Source organism: Pempheris klunzingeri, chromosome 13 (genome assembly GCF_042242105.1).
Source record: "Pempheris klunzingeri isolate RE-2024b chromosome 13, fPemKlu1.hap1, whole genome shotgun sequence".
Lineage (NCBI taxonomy): Eukaryota > Metazoa > Chordata > Actinopteri > Acropomatiformes > Pempheridae > Pempheris > Pempheris klunzingeri.
Window position 1 is genome coordinate 12,346,176 of NC_092024.1, and position 14,526 is coordinate 12,360,701.

The 14,526-nt window shown below is 42.4% G+C and overlaps 2 protein-coding genes across 2 annotated transcripts; one reads left to right on the plus strand and one right to left on the minus strand.

Moving 5' to 3' along the window:
- Positions 1-181: 181 nt before the first annotated feature.
- On the minus strand, positions 182-6,192 carry mis18bp1 (MIS18 binding protein 1). The gene is made up of 16 exons (XM_070841958.1): positions 5,335-6,192; positions 5,098-5,235; positions 4,706-4,992; positions 4,457-4,530; positions 4,212-4,339; positions 3,922-4,012; positions 3,680-3,795; positions 3,154-3,326; positions 2,952-3,018; positions 2,125-2,866; positions 1,843-2,030; positions 1,108-1,247; positions 859-1,001; positions 677-764; positions 521-575; positions 182-421 (listed from the first exon to the last, which is right to left on the minus strand). Exons 1-16 carry the CDS (start codon positions 6,134-6,136, stop codon positions 321-323), a joined length of 3,333 nt encoding a protein of 1,110 aa, XP_070698059.1. The 5' UTR covers positions 6,137-6,192; the 3' UTR covers positions 182-320.
- Positions 6,193-7,065: 873 nt separating this feature from the next.
- On the plus strand, positions 7,066-14,417 carry tpp1 (tripeptidyl peptidase I). Its single transcript, XM_070842665.1, has 13 exons — positions 7,066-7,132; positions 7,553-7,627; positions 8,127-8,266; positions 8,546-8,696; positions 9,122-9,243; positions 9,325-9,509; positions 9,613-9,811; positions 10,055-10,243; positions 11,461-11,533; positions 11,763-11,883; positions 11,967-12,128; positions 12,454-12,579; positions 12,773-14,417. Exons 1-13 carry the CDS (start codon positions 7,122-7,124, stop codon positions 12,911-12,913), a joined length of 1,695 nt encoding a protein of 564 aa, XP_070698766.1. The 5' UTR covers positions 7,066-7,121; the 3' UTR covers positions 12,914-14,417.
- Positions 14,418-14,526: the final 109 nt, after the last annotated feature.

Consider the following 14,526-nt stretch of genomic DNA (forward strand, 5'->3'; position numbering starts at 1 on the left):
AACAGGCCACGTTGTCTTAAAACAAAAATAAGTTCAGTTTTTTATAAACTAAACTGCAGGCTACGGTTAAAAGCTTCAAATTACTCCGGCCAATTGTCAGTTACGCCCCCGTGTTTGTGTCAAACTGGTTTACATTTAAAAAAGTAAAAACATGAATCACCATGTTAAAAAACAGGGGAGCAAAACTTCAGGCGTTTTATTGTTCACATTGTTGATGAGTTAAACAAGCAAAACAGTCACATCCCTCCTCTGTTCACTTGCTTTTAATTTCACGTGAATAAGCTGATTTTCTTTTGAACGACATGACGTTTCAGCTCTGATCAGTCATTGTCTGAGAAGTAAAAATCCTCCTCCTCTCCGCTGTCAGACAGTGCGCCATCGTTTCCCGGGAACATCTCCCAAACAACAAACGTATCATTTTCTAGTGAAAAAGGAACAATATACAGGTTGTGTTTAGCAATAAGACTCACTTTTACAAAAGAAGATGAACATGAATATCTGCTTCTGCCAGATAACCTACCTGTGTTAGCACATCTCCTCATTGCTCGTTTAACTGATGGCGTGGGCGTGAAGGTCTGAAGGAAGAAAGAAATAGTTTTTCCATTAAAAAAAATGAATTAAAATGCTTTAAGATAAGATCAAATCTTAGAAATTAACCCTTAGTTCATTTTAGTACCTTTGTAGAAGGAGCCTGTTTGTGGACATTAAACTGATTTTTTCTCATCCTCTTCTGGAGTTGAAAGACGTATTTGTCATCATTGTTCCTTTGAAAGGAAGATAGAGGGAAGTCAGTGATTGTCCTGTGATCAACTCTTATAAGAAGCAAGGAGCGAGACCACAGACATCAACATCTTTCACCTGTTTGGGGAGCCCATCATGCCGGGGGTGATGTGCAGGCACTGAGGAGTCTTTACTTCAGGGAAACCTGTCGACATGGGGGTCAGCGGCTCCATGTCTGACAACGTGAAGTCATGGTCATCACTGGGACACATGGACGGCATCTGACCATCCGGACAGACACAAGGGGAACAGTTAGCACTCACTTTGCATACGGTCATAATCACAAAACCTCTCTTTTTTTCCTACAAAATACAGACTATAACAGACCTCAAACCGTTTGTTTTGCATGTAGGCAGAGCTGAAGACGTCTTCAACGTCTTCTCTGGGCATGGCCTCCAGGAACTGACGCACCTGCTGCTTCCTCTTGAACGTCCCCACTCGAGCAGAAATGATGGGATGATCTGTAACTACGAGCAGATTAAAGCTTATGTTTGAGCAGTTAACCATGTCCTCCATTTTACAAAAACAGTTATTAAAGGAGATTTGAAAAAAAAAAAAAAGATTAGATTATTAAGACATCACACCATATTCAGTTTGTGATTTTTACTATTTTCTGACAATTTACAGACAAATTGATTAATCATTAGTTGCAGCCCTTAGATCCAGTCTTTAATAACTAATACACATCCACGTCGTTCATAAAATTTACATCTTTGTCAGAAAAATGACAATTTCACTGTGAAGTACGTCTTCAGACTATCGTTTGCGTTGTTGTATTAAGTTTACAGGAGGGAGCAGCACCTGATAAATTGCCTCAAAGGATGTTCGAACTGTTGTTGACAGTCCAGTTGCATTGTGGGTAATGTAGGCTCCACATTTTAATAAGGAGGGTGAATGTGTGGAATTAAGAGACATCTCTGGCCCAGCTGCATCGATGTAAATGCTTTGTTAAACTGTCCCGACAATGTTACAAGAGTGCAACGCGAAATGTGTGGAATTCTCTTCTAACCAATGTGTAAAAGGCTGCACATATCTACGTCCCAAACGAAGGCCTTTCTCTACCTGGATTTTTTGGGGCTTCCACCTTTTCCTTTGGGGGTTTCTTGGGTTTCTTGGGTTTCTTGGCAGGAGTCTGGGAGGTTCCCTGGGCTGTGTGCTGGTTGTGGCATTCTTCAGCAGAACGTGTTCCAACCACCCTCGCCACTTTTGCCCAGTAGCCTGCCATGTGCTTGGGATAGCAAGACACTGCCCTGGAAAACACACACACACACGCACAAGGTTATGACAAAGATATAATGTTACTCTGCAGAATGCTGCTTTCATATTCTGTAGGTACAAACTCACTCTTGCAGCTTCAGAAGCTCTGCCTCAGTCCACTTGTCTTCATCTTGCTCTTGTGGAATCACTTTGTATGCTTTGTGTTTCTTGCTGGATTGTGCAGATGAAGGCAAAGGGTTCGCGGTTGGTGACATCTTTGTGCTTTTTTTCTGTTTGTTTTTTGTTTGTGTTTGTGCAGCATAGTTTTTCTTGGGCACGCCGGTTCTCTTCTCCAATTCCTTTCCGCTCTCCTCAGAGGACTCTGGCGACTGACTCAATGGAGACAAACGCCTTGGCTGCAACTTAAGGGCCTTCATGCCTCTCTTGCCGTGCCCTCCTTTCCCCCGCTTCTTTCTCCTAAAGGAAAAGTCATCATCTGACTGATCCTGTGGTGCATCATTAGCAGCAGGAGATTCTGGGGATGCTGGGACAGTCCGTTTGCTCCCTGGGACTCTCTCTGAAGGCCTTGTGGTGCTGTGTGTCTGTTTTTTTGACCTCCGTGTTGAAGCCTTTTCAGGTTGGCTTTGCTTTTGAGGAACAGCATCCACATACAAAGTTCTCTCTATAGCTGGAAACCTTTGTCTGGACCTCGTCATCCGGCCACACCACTCTTCGGGGCTGTTAAGCGTCTCCACAGGAGGCTCGGGTGAATACGAGGGCTTCTCTTCAAGGTTCATCTTGGCTCTGTTGCTTTTGCGGGGCGGGGCTTTGACCCTCCTCAATGGCACTGGTGCTTCTTTGTCGCTGGATGATTCACATTGCTTGCGACCTGGAAATACAGGGGACAATTTGTCTGAATGCGATTCAAAACTTATCTCACACTACTAAAACTACAGCGTCTCGGTTATCTTTACCTTCGCTGCAGGGGAGGAACACACGGGCGGGTTTCTGTGATGCCCTTGCAGGCACTGATGTAGTGACCTGTGACATACAGACGGAAAAAGAAAAAACAGTCAGTGTTGTTGATTCGAAATATCAGTCTCTTGTATGTAGTCAAAATAACTAACCCTAACAGATGAAAAAAATATATGCTTAAGCTCAACTTTAGGTGCTTACAGGAATGCAGATGGAGGTTTCATAACACTCATGGATGGTAACATTCATGTCTGCATCAAGAATGACTCTTCCTCCTTTCCAATACTCCAGAGGTGGCTTGATCACGCGACCGCTTCGAGAAATTTTCGCGCAAGACGAGGAGGCAGGAGGAGACGAATCAGCTGGAGAAGAGGCTAGAATAAATGAGCAAAGTAACAAAGAAGTCTCTTGGTAAAGCTGTCGTGGATTCGAACATCATCTCTGCAAATTACCTGCAAAACTGATAACCTGCATTGGTGCAGGCTCTTCAATATGAAGCTCTGTACATGAGTGACTACATCTAAGTATTTCTGTAAAATAATATAAATAAAATAACAAGAACTGGTAGAAACAGATTTCTACAGATCTCTCAACCCAGTGACCGATGGAAGTAGGAGGCCACAGGCATATTCAGTCTGTTTTCCATTTCATGTTTGTGTGTGAGGTCATTAAATGTTCCTCTATAAAGAGCCTATTTGCTGGTTGTCAGCTTAAGTGTTCCTCTTACGTGTCTTGAAAGGCTTTTGCCTGCGCTGCTTCACAGAGGGGTTAACGGAGGAAGCCTCTGGCTTTGTCTTTGCTCTCCGTTCATTCTTACTCTCTGTTCCTCTGCTGGGGTCGCTGCTGCAATAAAACAAAATTCAGCCCTTTATTCAAAATGCCTAAAAAAAAAACCAATCCTGTATCTGTGAGAGTATGGATGCAGACGCCTTATCGTAGATCGCATTAAAGTGAAACAAACACTCTTACTCTCTTGTCTCTGACAGACACTTCTCATAAAGTGCCTTCCAGTTTGGAGGAAAACCATTAACAAACTTCTTCAAAAGCCACTTGGGAAACCCTGAGGGCACAAGGTGAGAAATGCAAGAAAAAGAATATTAATCCTCGCCATAGTCGCCAGGTCATCATTGTAAATGAGAAGCTGTTCTCAACTGATTTTACCTGGTAAAAATAAAGGTTAAATAAAAATAAATAAATATTTAATTTTATATTTTGCAATACTTTGAGGAAAATGTCCATCCATACAAAGTGTGGCCTACCTGAGTCCGCATCAATGTTCATGTTCATCTTGCCGACCAAGATGTAAACCCTGCCGGAGACGGTTTTTAGCACAGAATTAGAAACTCTGTCGACGATGATGTTACTGTTCCATGGTATGTTGTCCTCCCTGGGTGGAAAAGACAAGTTTTAAAAAAAGTTTCACATGAAACTACAGAAACAGTAAACTTTGATAAACTCCTCTGCTCAAATGTTTCAAATCAATGCTGTCTGAAGAATCACTCACCAGTGGATTCCATCAACAAACAGGCCCTTATGATTCCTCCTCAGGAACCATCTTTTGAGATAAATCACACTTTCCTGCCAAAAAAGAGGAAAACACACGCCCAATAATGACCCACAGACAGACTGTAGTTGATCTCCTTTTCCTAAGTTATCTATAATGTGCCTGCAAATCCAAATCTTTTGGTCCCCAACACCTGAGTGGTCTGATTTTGCACGGTCAATCAATCAATCTCTTATGTTCCCTACTTACACTTGGGAATTTTGTGAGCTGGGGCCACTTGTTACGCTTGAACACAGCCTCGTGCTTCTTCGGTATGGAGACCCGTGGTGTATTGAGTACGAGCGGGTCTTCGAGCAAAACAGGTTGTGGCGGCACAGTGGGGGTCGGGACTTCCTCTGAGGGCTCTGTGTCTGACTGGCTGTCGGATGACAGCACTCTGGAGTAGTTAGCAGGAGCACTTCTGAAGGCGGAGTCCTCCATCTCATCCATACGGTGAGCTGTGGGAGGAGGCGTGTCTCTGGACTGATGGAAACCACCTATGGAAAAGAAGTAAAGTCAGAACATAAACGGAACCATGTTGATCTGCATGCAGATAGAAAAACACACACACACAGCGGAAACCAAACTTTATGGATTCTCACCCATATTGATGAGATCCCTCGTGCTGCTGCTGCCTTCATGAACGTCCTGCTGCTCCAGTTTGCTGTCCCTCTCCTTCATGAAAGCAAACATCTTGGCTGGAGACATCAGAGGATTTTTTTCCGGAAAAACGTGGCAACCTGTTCAAAACAGCAAAGAGGCATCAGTCAATTTCCTCCCCTAAATGATGATGCAAAGAAAACAGCTTCACTTCAGGAAAAGCAGCAATAACATCTCACGTTTCTTTGCCGTGGATCTTGGTGGCGGTAGGATGGGTTCGTGAGTGAACTGGCTCATCTCTGGTCTGCCGGCAGAGAATCCTCCAACCTGACCCAAATCCTCCATGCCAGTGTGGGTGTCATTCTCACTGAAAGTGCTGGAGGTTTTCCTCTCCTGTGGCTGTCTGACTCCACCGCTCCTCTTCTCCTTTGTGCTGCTGCTGACTTTCCTCTTCCTCAACCTCTTCCTCATGGGGGAAAACATGAAGGCTGGAGACCGCAGTTTGTCGAGGGGGACACACTCCTCCTCAAACACACAGTCATTTTCCACCGGCTGCACCTTTACTGGGGTCCTGCTGGTCACCTTGAAACCATCCGAGTCTCTGATCTGAGGTGGCTCTGAGGTGATCTGCTGTCTGTTGACCACAGAGAAGGGGTGACACACAGCTGTGGACGCCAGGAAAGCGGTCTTCCTCGGTGTGTATGCATGTCCTATGTCAGCAACAGGAGGCCTTTCCTCCTTCCGGCTGATGTCTGAGTATAAGTAAGCGAATGTTTTCTGAGGACTCGATATGGGTGAGAGGGTCAAGGCCTGCGCTTCATTACGGTACGAACCAAACCTCTGGTTCTCCTTGAGCTCCTCGGTCATCCAGGTGCTGTCTGCTCGCATAAACCCTCCTCCATGTTTCTCTCCAGCGCTACACAGCGGCTCCTTCGCGCACGTCTCTCCTCTCTGCACTTTGGATTTTAGCTTAGCGAAAACCTTGGCGGGCGACTCAAACGGCGGCTTACTGTGTTGTAATAAATGATGATACGAATCCATGGTTCTTTGGAGTAAAACAAAAACAGAGTATTACACATCCGAGGCGCATGCTAGCAGCTAGCTCGCTAGTCCGCAAATTTCAAATTTTCTCATCACTGCCGCCTTTGGCTGGAACCCCGTGACGTGAGGTCCAAAACAAACACGTCACTTCCGCAAAGGATTTAACCATTTCCTGTAACTTCAAGAGCAAGATCCGTCTCTATTTCATTATGTCGAAACATTTGGTAAATAAACTTCATTGAATTGCGGAGCCTGACCTCATATATACTTAAACTTATACTATACTAATTTTCACTGTCTTTATTTACAGTACGCAAATGGAAATTGTGTATGAATGCTGTGGGCTTCTGACAAGCCAAAAGTAAAAAAGGGAGCATTGGAGCAAGGAAACATCAATTATTTTTCCTGTACTACAAAGCAAAAATAAGCAATATCATTAAAGTTGTATGTCTGCAATGTTTTACTCTGACAATAAAAAATGTTAAACAATTGTTAAACATTACTCTAGAGGTCACTTCCCTGTGTCATGTACATTGACATATAGCCTGAATGAACACAAGAAATCAGTCTTCAGCTAAACTTGAAGCCAAACCTGATGTTCATTTATTTTGAAAACACCCCTCTGTACTCTTTATACAATTTTGTTTTACTTTATTTTCTATTTTTGTCTGATCAGTGCTTTGATTTTGTCATCCTTCCAGAATTGAAATTGTGTTTTGAACATGTGACATTTGAGGTGAGCTGACCGGCCTCCTGCTGCCAACACATGTCAAACTTCAGCGGCAGTCAAGTAGAAGAATTAAATATGACTCATAGCGTCAACAGACTGTACAATCAGTCTATAAATGCACCCAAAACAAATCATAGGGGGAAAAAAAAAGTATATTTCTGACGAAATCACGTGAAACCATGTCACGTGACTGCAGCGTCTCCACCAGCCGGACACAACAGCTGAGTTCAGACTGGTGGACGAGCCGAGGACACCATGGACTCACTGTGAGTGCCCTGAACAAGTTCATACTTGTGTGTGTTTGTAGACATAAGTAGGACCGAAAGGACTGTGGTAATATTGACTCTTTTTAATGTGACCTGTGTTGTTGCGCACCTCTCATTTTCTTGTTTTTACCGTTTGTGTTGACCTACATAGCTGCCAGCTAACTCAGTAGGTTAGAAAGTGTTCACGCAGCGTGAAGGCGACTGGAAATAACAGCGTGTTTTTTTTTATTTTGTTATAAATCTGCCGTTTACAGGCGTGTATCTGTCAGGAAATGCGTTTGATTTGACCTCCTTAGCTGAGTCACGTTCAGACTTTGTTTCGTTTCGTCGTGTTTTTAATATTTCCGGCTACATTTAAGTGTGAATAAAAGTCCGCGTCTGTTCATTTTAATCTACGATGTTTTGTTTCTCCTCCCTCAGGCTGACCTTCTCCATCCTATTGTTATTCAGCTCGTTGGTGTGGAGCGGATATCTGGAATATGACCAAGATGTCTTGTGAGCAAATCCACTTTAAGGCATTTATTAAATAATGTGTTTCTCTCCCTGTTTAAACTCTTTTGTTTCTGCATTTTGAAAGTCAAGCTTTATTGACTTTATTCATCAATGCAAATCAGTCTTGACAGCCCAACTATTGAGTAAAGACCTTTTATAAAAGTATGCATTTTATCTGGAAAATGTCAGTGACTTTTGTCTCCAAACGTGGTTCTACATTCAGTCCAAAAATCTCCTGATTTGTGACTGTCCGACCTGTGATGTCTGCCATTAATTAATGGTTGAATGTTTTGAAAACCTTGTAAATATCACATGAAACGCAAGACAGAATGACAAATTTTGGCAAATTAATCAACAAAGCTTTGGTCAGAAATGGTCAGACTACTGTTGAGAGTTTCACTTAAATGTAAAATCACAACAAGTTAAAACCTGAAATCCAACAGGTTGGTCAGCAGGAGTATTTTGACTAAAAGACCATGGAACGTTTTACCTGTTTCCTCAGGATACCACAGGACTGGACTCGTGTGGGCCGGGTCGACCCCGCAGAGGAGCTGGAGCTGACCTTTGCCCTGAAGCAGCAAAACATCGACCTGCTGGAGGAAAGACTCAGACTGGTGTCGGACCCTGACTCAGCACAATATGGTACGGCTCTGTCTGTTTGTTCTCAAGTAAACCTCCATGTCTAGAGTCTAAAAAACAAACATTTAATGGAAACATTTAAGATAAGGTGCTCTGTGGGGTTTGAGTGTCCACTTTTTCCTAATCTTGTCCTTGATAATGTGCTGCGTATCACAGGGATGTGAATCTATCTGCTTTGACTTGACAGTTTAAAAGCATCCTTTACTGATGAGATGAAAGCTTTAAGTTTGACCTCTGTCTAGGCCAACAAACGGAGTGACAGGCATGTTTTATCCTCTACAGGTAAATACCTCACGCTGGAGGAAGTGTCCTCCCTCGTGCGCCCGTCTGGACGGACCCAGAAGGTGGTGCAGCAGTGGCTGCAGAGTCATGGTATTACAAACTGCCTGACTGTTCGCACTTGGGACTTTTTACAGTGTGCCATGACTGCAGAGTAAGCATTTTTTTGAGCAAAATGTGTTCTGCTTACTCAAGCAAACAAAGTACCTTTTTTTGTCTTAACTGTGTCAAGAGCAACTAAAACTTACTCTTAACTTCCCCCCTGTGTGTGTAAGTCATGCTCTTATCTCATGAGACTGTTCCTCTTTCTGTGGTTGTTGCTCAAAATCAAAATTCACCTTGAGCTAATAAACTAATAAAACTATGCCGAGGTTATTGGATTTTAAAACCCAACCCCTAGAAACATTTGTATTTGCAGGTCGTAGTTTAATAACTGCACTTTTAACTATGTCTGTAGTTAAATTTACTCCATCAGACAAGCCAAAGGTTTGTACCTGGCACTGCATATGTTTGTATGTCTATGATTTGGGAGTGGATTGGAAAACATTTGGTCTGTTTCTGCTTGTTTTGTGTATTAAGGGTTGCAGAGACGCTGCTTCCAGGAAGCAAGTTCCACCGTTACGTTAGAGACGGCCACTCTATAGTGAGGTCTTCAGCTCCCTACTCTGTTCATGATGATGTCCACCAGCACCTGGACTTTGGTGAGAACCATTTCTGTAGCTGTAAAGTGTCATTTGATTACTGCACATTTGATGGATTACTGTTTCTTTGTGCTTCCACAGTTGGAGGCCTTCACCGCCTCCCTCCTAAAGGCCAGGACCTCAGCAAAGCCTCCTCCAACAGGAAACAGAGGCAGTCTGAGGCAGGGGTGCACCTGGGAGTCACTCCCGCCATCTTGAGGGCCCGCTACAACCTGACGGCAACTGATGTGGGAACAGCTCAGAACAACAGCCAGGCTGTAGCTCAGGTGGGTCCATCTCAGAATAACTTGTGTTCATCAGCTTAGACATCATAATCTCCCCATAACTGGGTGCAGTTTTTCCAATCTAGCTGGCTGTTTTCTCTTGTAGTTCTTGGAGCAGTACTACAGCCCTGCAGACCTGGCTGAGTTCATGAGCATGTTTGGCGGGACCTTCCAGCATCACTCTCAGGTGGACCGGGTTGTAGGCACTCAGGGAACAGGAAAGGCCGGTCTGGAGGCCAGTCTGGATGTGGAGTACATCATGAGCACAGGAGCCTACATCTCCACATGGGTTTTCACCAATCCAGGTCTGTGTGAGAGAGTGAGGCTTCAATCATATGTGAGTGTAGAGAACTTAAGATTGAACAATGAGAAATACTCATGTCACTGGTAAAACTGGCAAAGGTGGTAAATATAGACATGATAATCATACCATCATATTCATGCTGAGCATTTAAAGTTACAGTGAAAGATGTGTCGAAGTATCAGGTGTAGATTTGTCACAGCATATGAAAACACTCACACTCACTCACGTCCTCTTTGTCCTTCAGGTCGTCATGAGTCCCAGGAGCCTTTCCTCCAGTGGATGGTTTTGCTCAGCAACATGTCCGACCTGCCTTGGGTTCACACCATCAGCTACGGAGACGACGAGGACAGCTTGTCTACTGCATACATGATGCGCATCAACACAGAGTTCATGAAGGCTGGTGTCAGGGGAATCTCTCTGCTCTTTGCTTCTGGTCAGTAAGGAGGAAACATGCAGAACCCGCCCAAATGCCTTGTACTTACAGCACAAAGAGAAATTTAAGAACCTTGACAAACAACATCTCATCCACACTGTCAGTCAGCTAACAACGCCCTCATTTGTCAGTTTAATCTTTAGCTTGTCTTGCACTGCCTTTTCAAGGCAGGAATGTCCCACCGTTATACTTAGATGGAATGAGCGGTTGCTGTTGTTCTGCTTTTTTGCCGGAAGTAACCAGCCGAATAGATGTCTGTGTAAAAAGGGTGAGCCGGCAGGACTGTCATTCCATGTCACGCCTCTTTTGCCCCCTTGAAAGCTGATATGCTGTCCAAAAATCACGCACTGGGGTGGCAATTTTCCATAGTAGTTTGGTTCAGAGTTAAAATAAAAAAAAAAAAAAAAAGCAAAGCCATCTCAATGGTGAGTCTTTTTATGGTTATCTCTGTGTAAAAAAATGGTTTTTGTTACTCTGAACCATCAGTTTCAGTCACATGGAACATTTTGTCACCCCTTTTACATGTAAGACGGACTTCTCACTTGTTTCTGGTTTGGTTTCTATTCCTTCTGGTCTAGTCAGTAAATAATAAATTCCTGTTTTTAGTCATGCTGCACACAAAAGACAATACTGTGATAAATAGGGAACTGTAAGCTGGAAGGAGCCAATATTACAAAAATGAGACGGCCTTGGTCTTTGGCATTGTCTCACCTCACTGTGACTTTGCTCTACTTTTGTTTGCAGATCATTATCTCTCTTGACACATGAGTACACCCCTATTGTTTTAAATAACCGCCCATGATCTGCAAAAACGTGTTTATACTTTTTGACGTTTTCCGAAACAACAATTACAACAACACTCAATAGGGTGCCAGTTGTCAGTGAGATATGCTGCATGATTACCTGTTATACCATCTTAGGCTGGGTTACACCAACAAAGATGAACTTAAACCTCAATTAAATCATGGGTTTAACTTTAAATCATGTTGCACCAAATTTTAAAACCACTTTAAAATGAAGGTTTTGAAATTCATTAACTTTAGACACTTGAGGAGGTTTGCATGGGTGAGCAAGCATCCCCATACTGGTTAAACTTTAGTTTTGCTAAACTCTGATTAGTACTAATCTTAAAATAGATTAATTATTGTTGGTACAACCCAGTTTTAGTGTCCCTGATCTTGTTTAATGAGTATCTGAAACCTCATTCTTTATCTCAGGTGACAGTGGTGCAGGCTGCAGACATTTGGGTAAAGAACAAAACTCCTTCAGGCCAAGTTTTCCTGCTTCAAGGTAAAATGTTTCTGTATTTCTGAAACTAAACCAGTTTCTGCACTGAGAGAAGCATATTACTGGACTAGATTCTCATATATCACCAATATAATGCTTGAGACAAATGGCTTCAATGACATATGGATGTCCATTTTAAATTCAATCCAAACACAAACTTGTATTTCCTAGAGTTGGATGGTTTGGTAAAAGCAATGAACATCTAACAATATGTCCTGCTTCTTGTTCCCAGTCCGTATGTGACTACAGTTGGTGGAACATCATTCAAGAACCCATTCAAGCTCACATATGAAGTTACAGATTACATCAGCGGAGGAGGCTTCAGTAACGTCTTCAAGATGCCTGACTACCAGGTAATGATATCAGGTCATCGGGTCTTTTAATGCTCAATGAATGCAGACGGTGTCACTGATGCTGTGTGTTTGTGTTCCTATAGGCCAGTGCAGTGGACGGGTATCTGAAGACAGTAGCAGCAAAGCTCCCTCCTCAGTCATATTTCAATGTCAGCGGAAGGGCCTATCCAGACATGGCTGCCTTGTCTGATAATTACTGGGTGGTCACCAACAGAGTACCCGTCCCCTGGGTGTCTGGGACCTCGGTAAAATACATCAAACTTGATTATAGTTAATGGTGAATAGGGAGTGTGACAGAACAGGTAGATGCTACCTTACATCTTTACATCATCTTTAGTGAAAACTAAGGATTAAACAAAAGTGTACAAAAACAATGTCATCTGACAACAAGATGCATAAATACTAAAATCGCACACAATTAAGTTCATCAAAGGTTCATACATAGTGAATGAAAAAAAGATTAGCATGTAGGTTTCATGCCTGTTTGAGGGTTCCTGCGGCCTGTACTTTTAGTATTAATTCACTTTATTTTGTTTCATCACATCTTACGTTGATCCATCTCCCCTACAGGCATCGACCCCTGTGGTCGGAGGCATGCTGTCTCTCATCAATGATCAGCGGCTGCTAAAGGGTCTGCCGCCCCTGGGCTTCCTCAACCCCCGTCTCTACAAGCTCAAAGGAAAGGCCCTATTTGATGTAAGTGGTTACTGTGGCAAAGTAAATCTTTCATAGTTACTTTCTTAGTTGCTTTTACGCTTTATTAATTGGCTGAAGCAGTGCGTTTTACTTTCAGCAAGACGTTATGTTACGACAGCAGAAGGAAACAGTTTTTGCAGCACATTTTATAGCTATGGTCTGGTCCCTAGATGCTATGCTTCCCTGTCTCCAGGTGACTGAAGGCTGTCACCTGGGTTGTCTGGACGAACAGGTCCAGGGTCAAGGTTTCTGTGCTGCACCATCGTGGGACCCTGTTACAGGCTGGGGGACGCCTAACTACCCCGCACTGCTGGCTGCTCTGCTAGCCGAGTGAAACCCCGCATTCGTGAAGCTTAAACCATCAGGGCAGCGTCTGCTCCGAGAGCAGGTACTATTCACACATCCAAACTCTCAACCAGGTGCCTGATACCAAAGGCAGGACGGTGAAATGGAGGGAAAAGTATGCCTGCACATAAATGTATGTCTCTTTGTTTTATTCAGTTCATTTGAGGTTGAAATGCTGCGTTATCACAGTCTTCAGGAATGTGTTTATCCGTCATTGATTCTATCTTTTAAGGATACTTTTGACTCCTTTTATCAGTGTATTCTATCTTCTCCAAAAGGCTTTAAACTGTTTCCTCAAATATTTTTAGGTCAGGGTTAGTGGTGGTTTGGGATTTAATGCTACACTGCAGTTGCCTGTTTCTGCTGTTCACAGCATTTTAACTGACCCAGATTTCTCTGTGAATCTCTTACACAAACTTGCAGGCAGATGGTTGATAACAGTAATCTTGCGCCTTAAATTCATGCCGCTAGATACACAGCAATAGGAAGTGTGGATAAACTGCTATGCATAAAGAATATTGACCTACTAAACTACACCCACCTCAAAAAAAAAAAAAAAAAAAATTTTCCCATATTTATGCAGTGTTGTGTCAATCAGAAATCTATACAATGGGTGCAATAATTTCACCAAATCAAGGAAATTTAGCATGTAATTGATTTAAGTTTGGCTTTTAGTAACACTAAGGTGGCCAAAATCTGTATTAATGTTAGTTTGTTTTGCCATACTACTCTGCAGGGATGAACTAGGTTACAAAATATTGTTTCATGTGGTAAAAATATTTGCATGCAATTCTAAAAATGTCACTCATGTGCTTGTAATAAAATGGGAACATACAGTATGTGGCTTAAGATCCACAGTACCTTTTTTAAAACTTGATTTTTACTTTGGTTTGTTGTTTCCTCTGCGGCCAACTAACCAAATGCACTGTAATATGTGGGTTACAAGTGATTGAGCAATTCTACCCACCAGCATTGTTGCACTTGTTTTCTCCTTAACCATGTAAATCCTCAAATCAGGTGTATTTAATGTGAGAGACTGCCTGTGTTTGTGAATTTTTATTAAAGCTGGATTTTTACTTGGAAATGTCAGTTGATTGTTCAGGGTTATTGTGAGGCAAGAGTTTGAAAGCTTATCTGGATGCTGCTGCAGTTTTATAGAAATGTACCAGATGCTGTAAGAAGAAAATGTGATCTACTGAAAATTAATTGGCAACCAATTTTAGTCATTAAATTGTGTGTTAAGTTTTAATTTAACAACATGACATATTTCCTTGGTCCTGCTTTTAAATTGTGAAGATGTTATATCTAAACTTTTGGGGTTGGTTGAACTAAACATGCAACTTGAAGATGTCACCTTTTTTCACTATTTAGTCTAAGAAAACTGAACAAAATGATCAAATTAATGAAAATTCTGACATTTACAATAGCAGCTGTTAAAGTGAGTGGAGTAACTCTTTTAAAAAGATTAGAATAAAATCTTGTAAATTTCCAAAGCCAGTTTTCACACTCTGTTCTCTGTGTTTTGACTTTGGTTTCTCATGTCAGACAGAAACAATGGGTCGACTGTTCAAATGGTGTTGTTACACAATTTACAAGCTGATT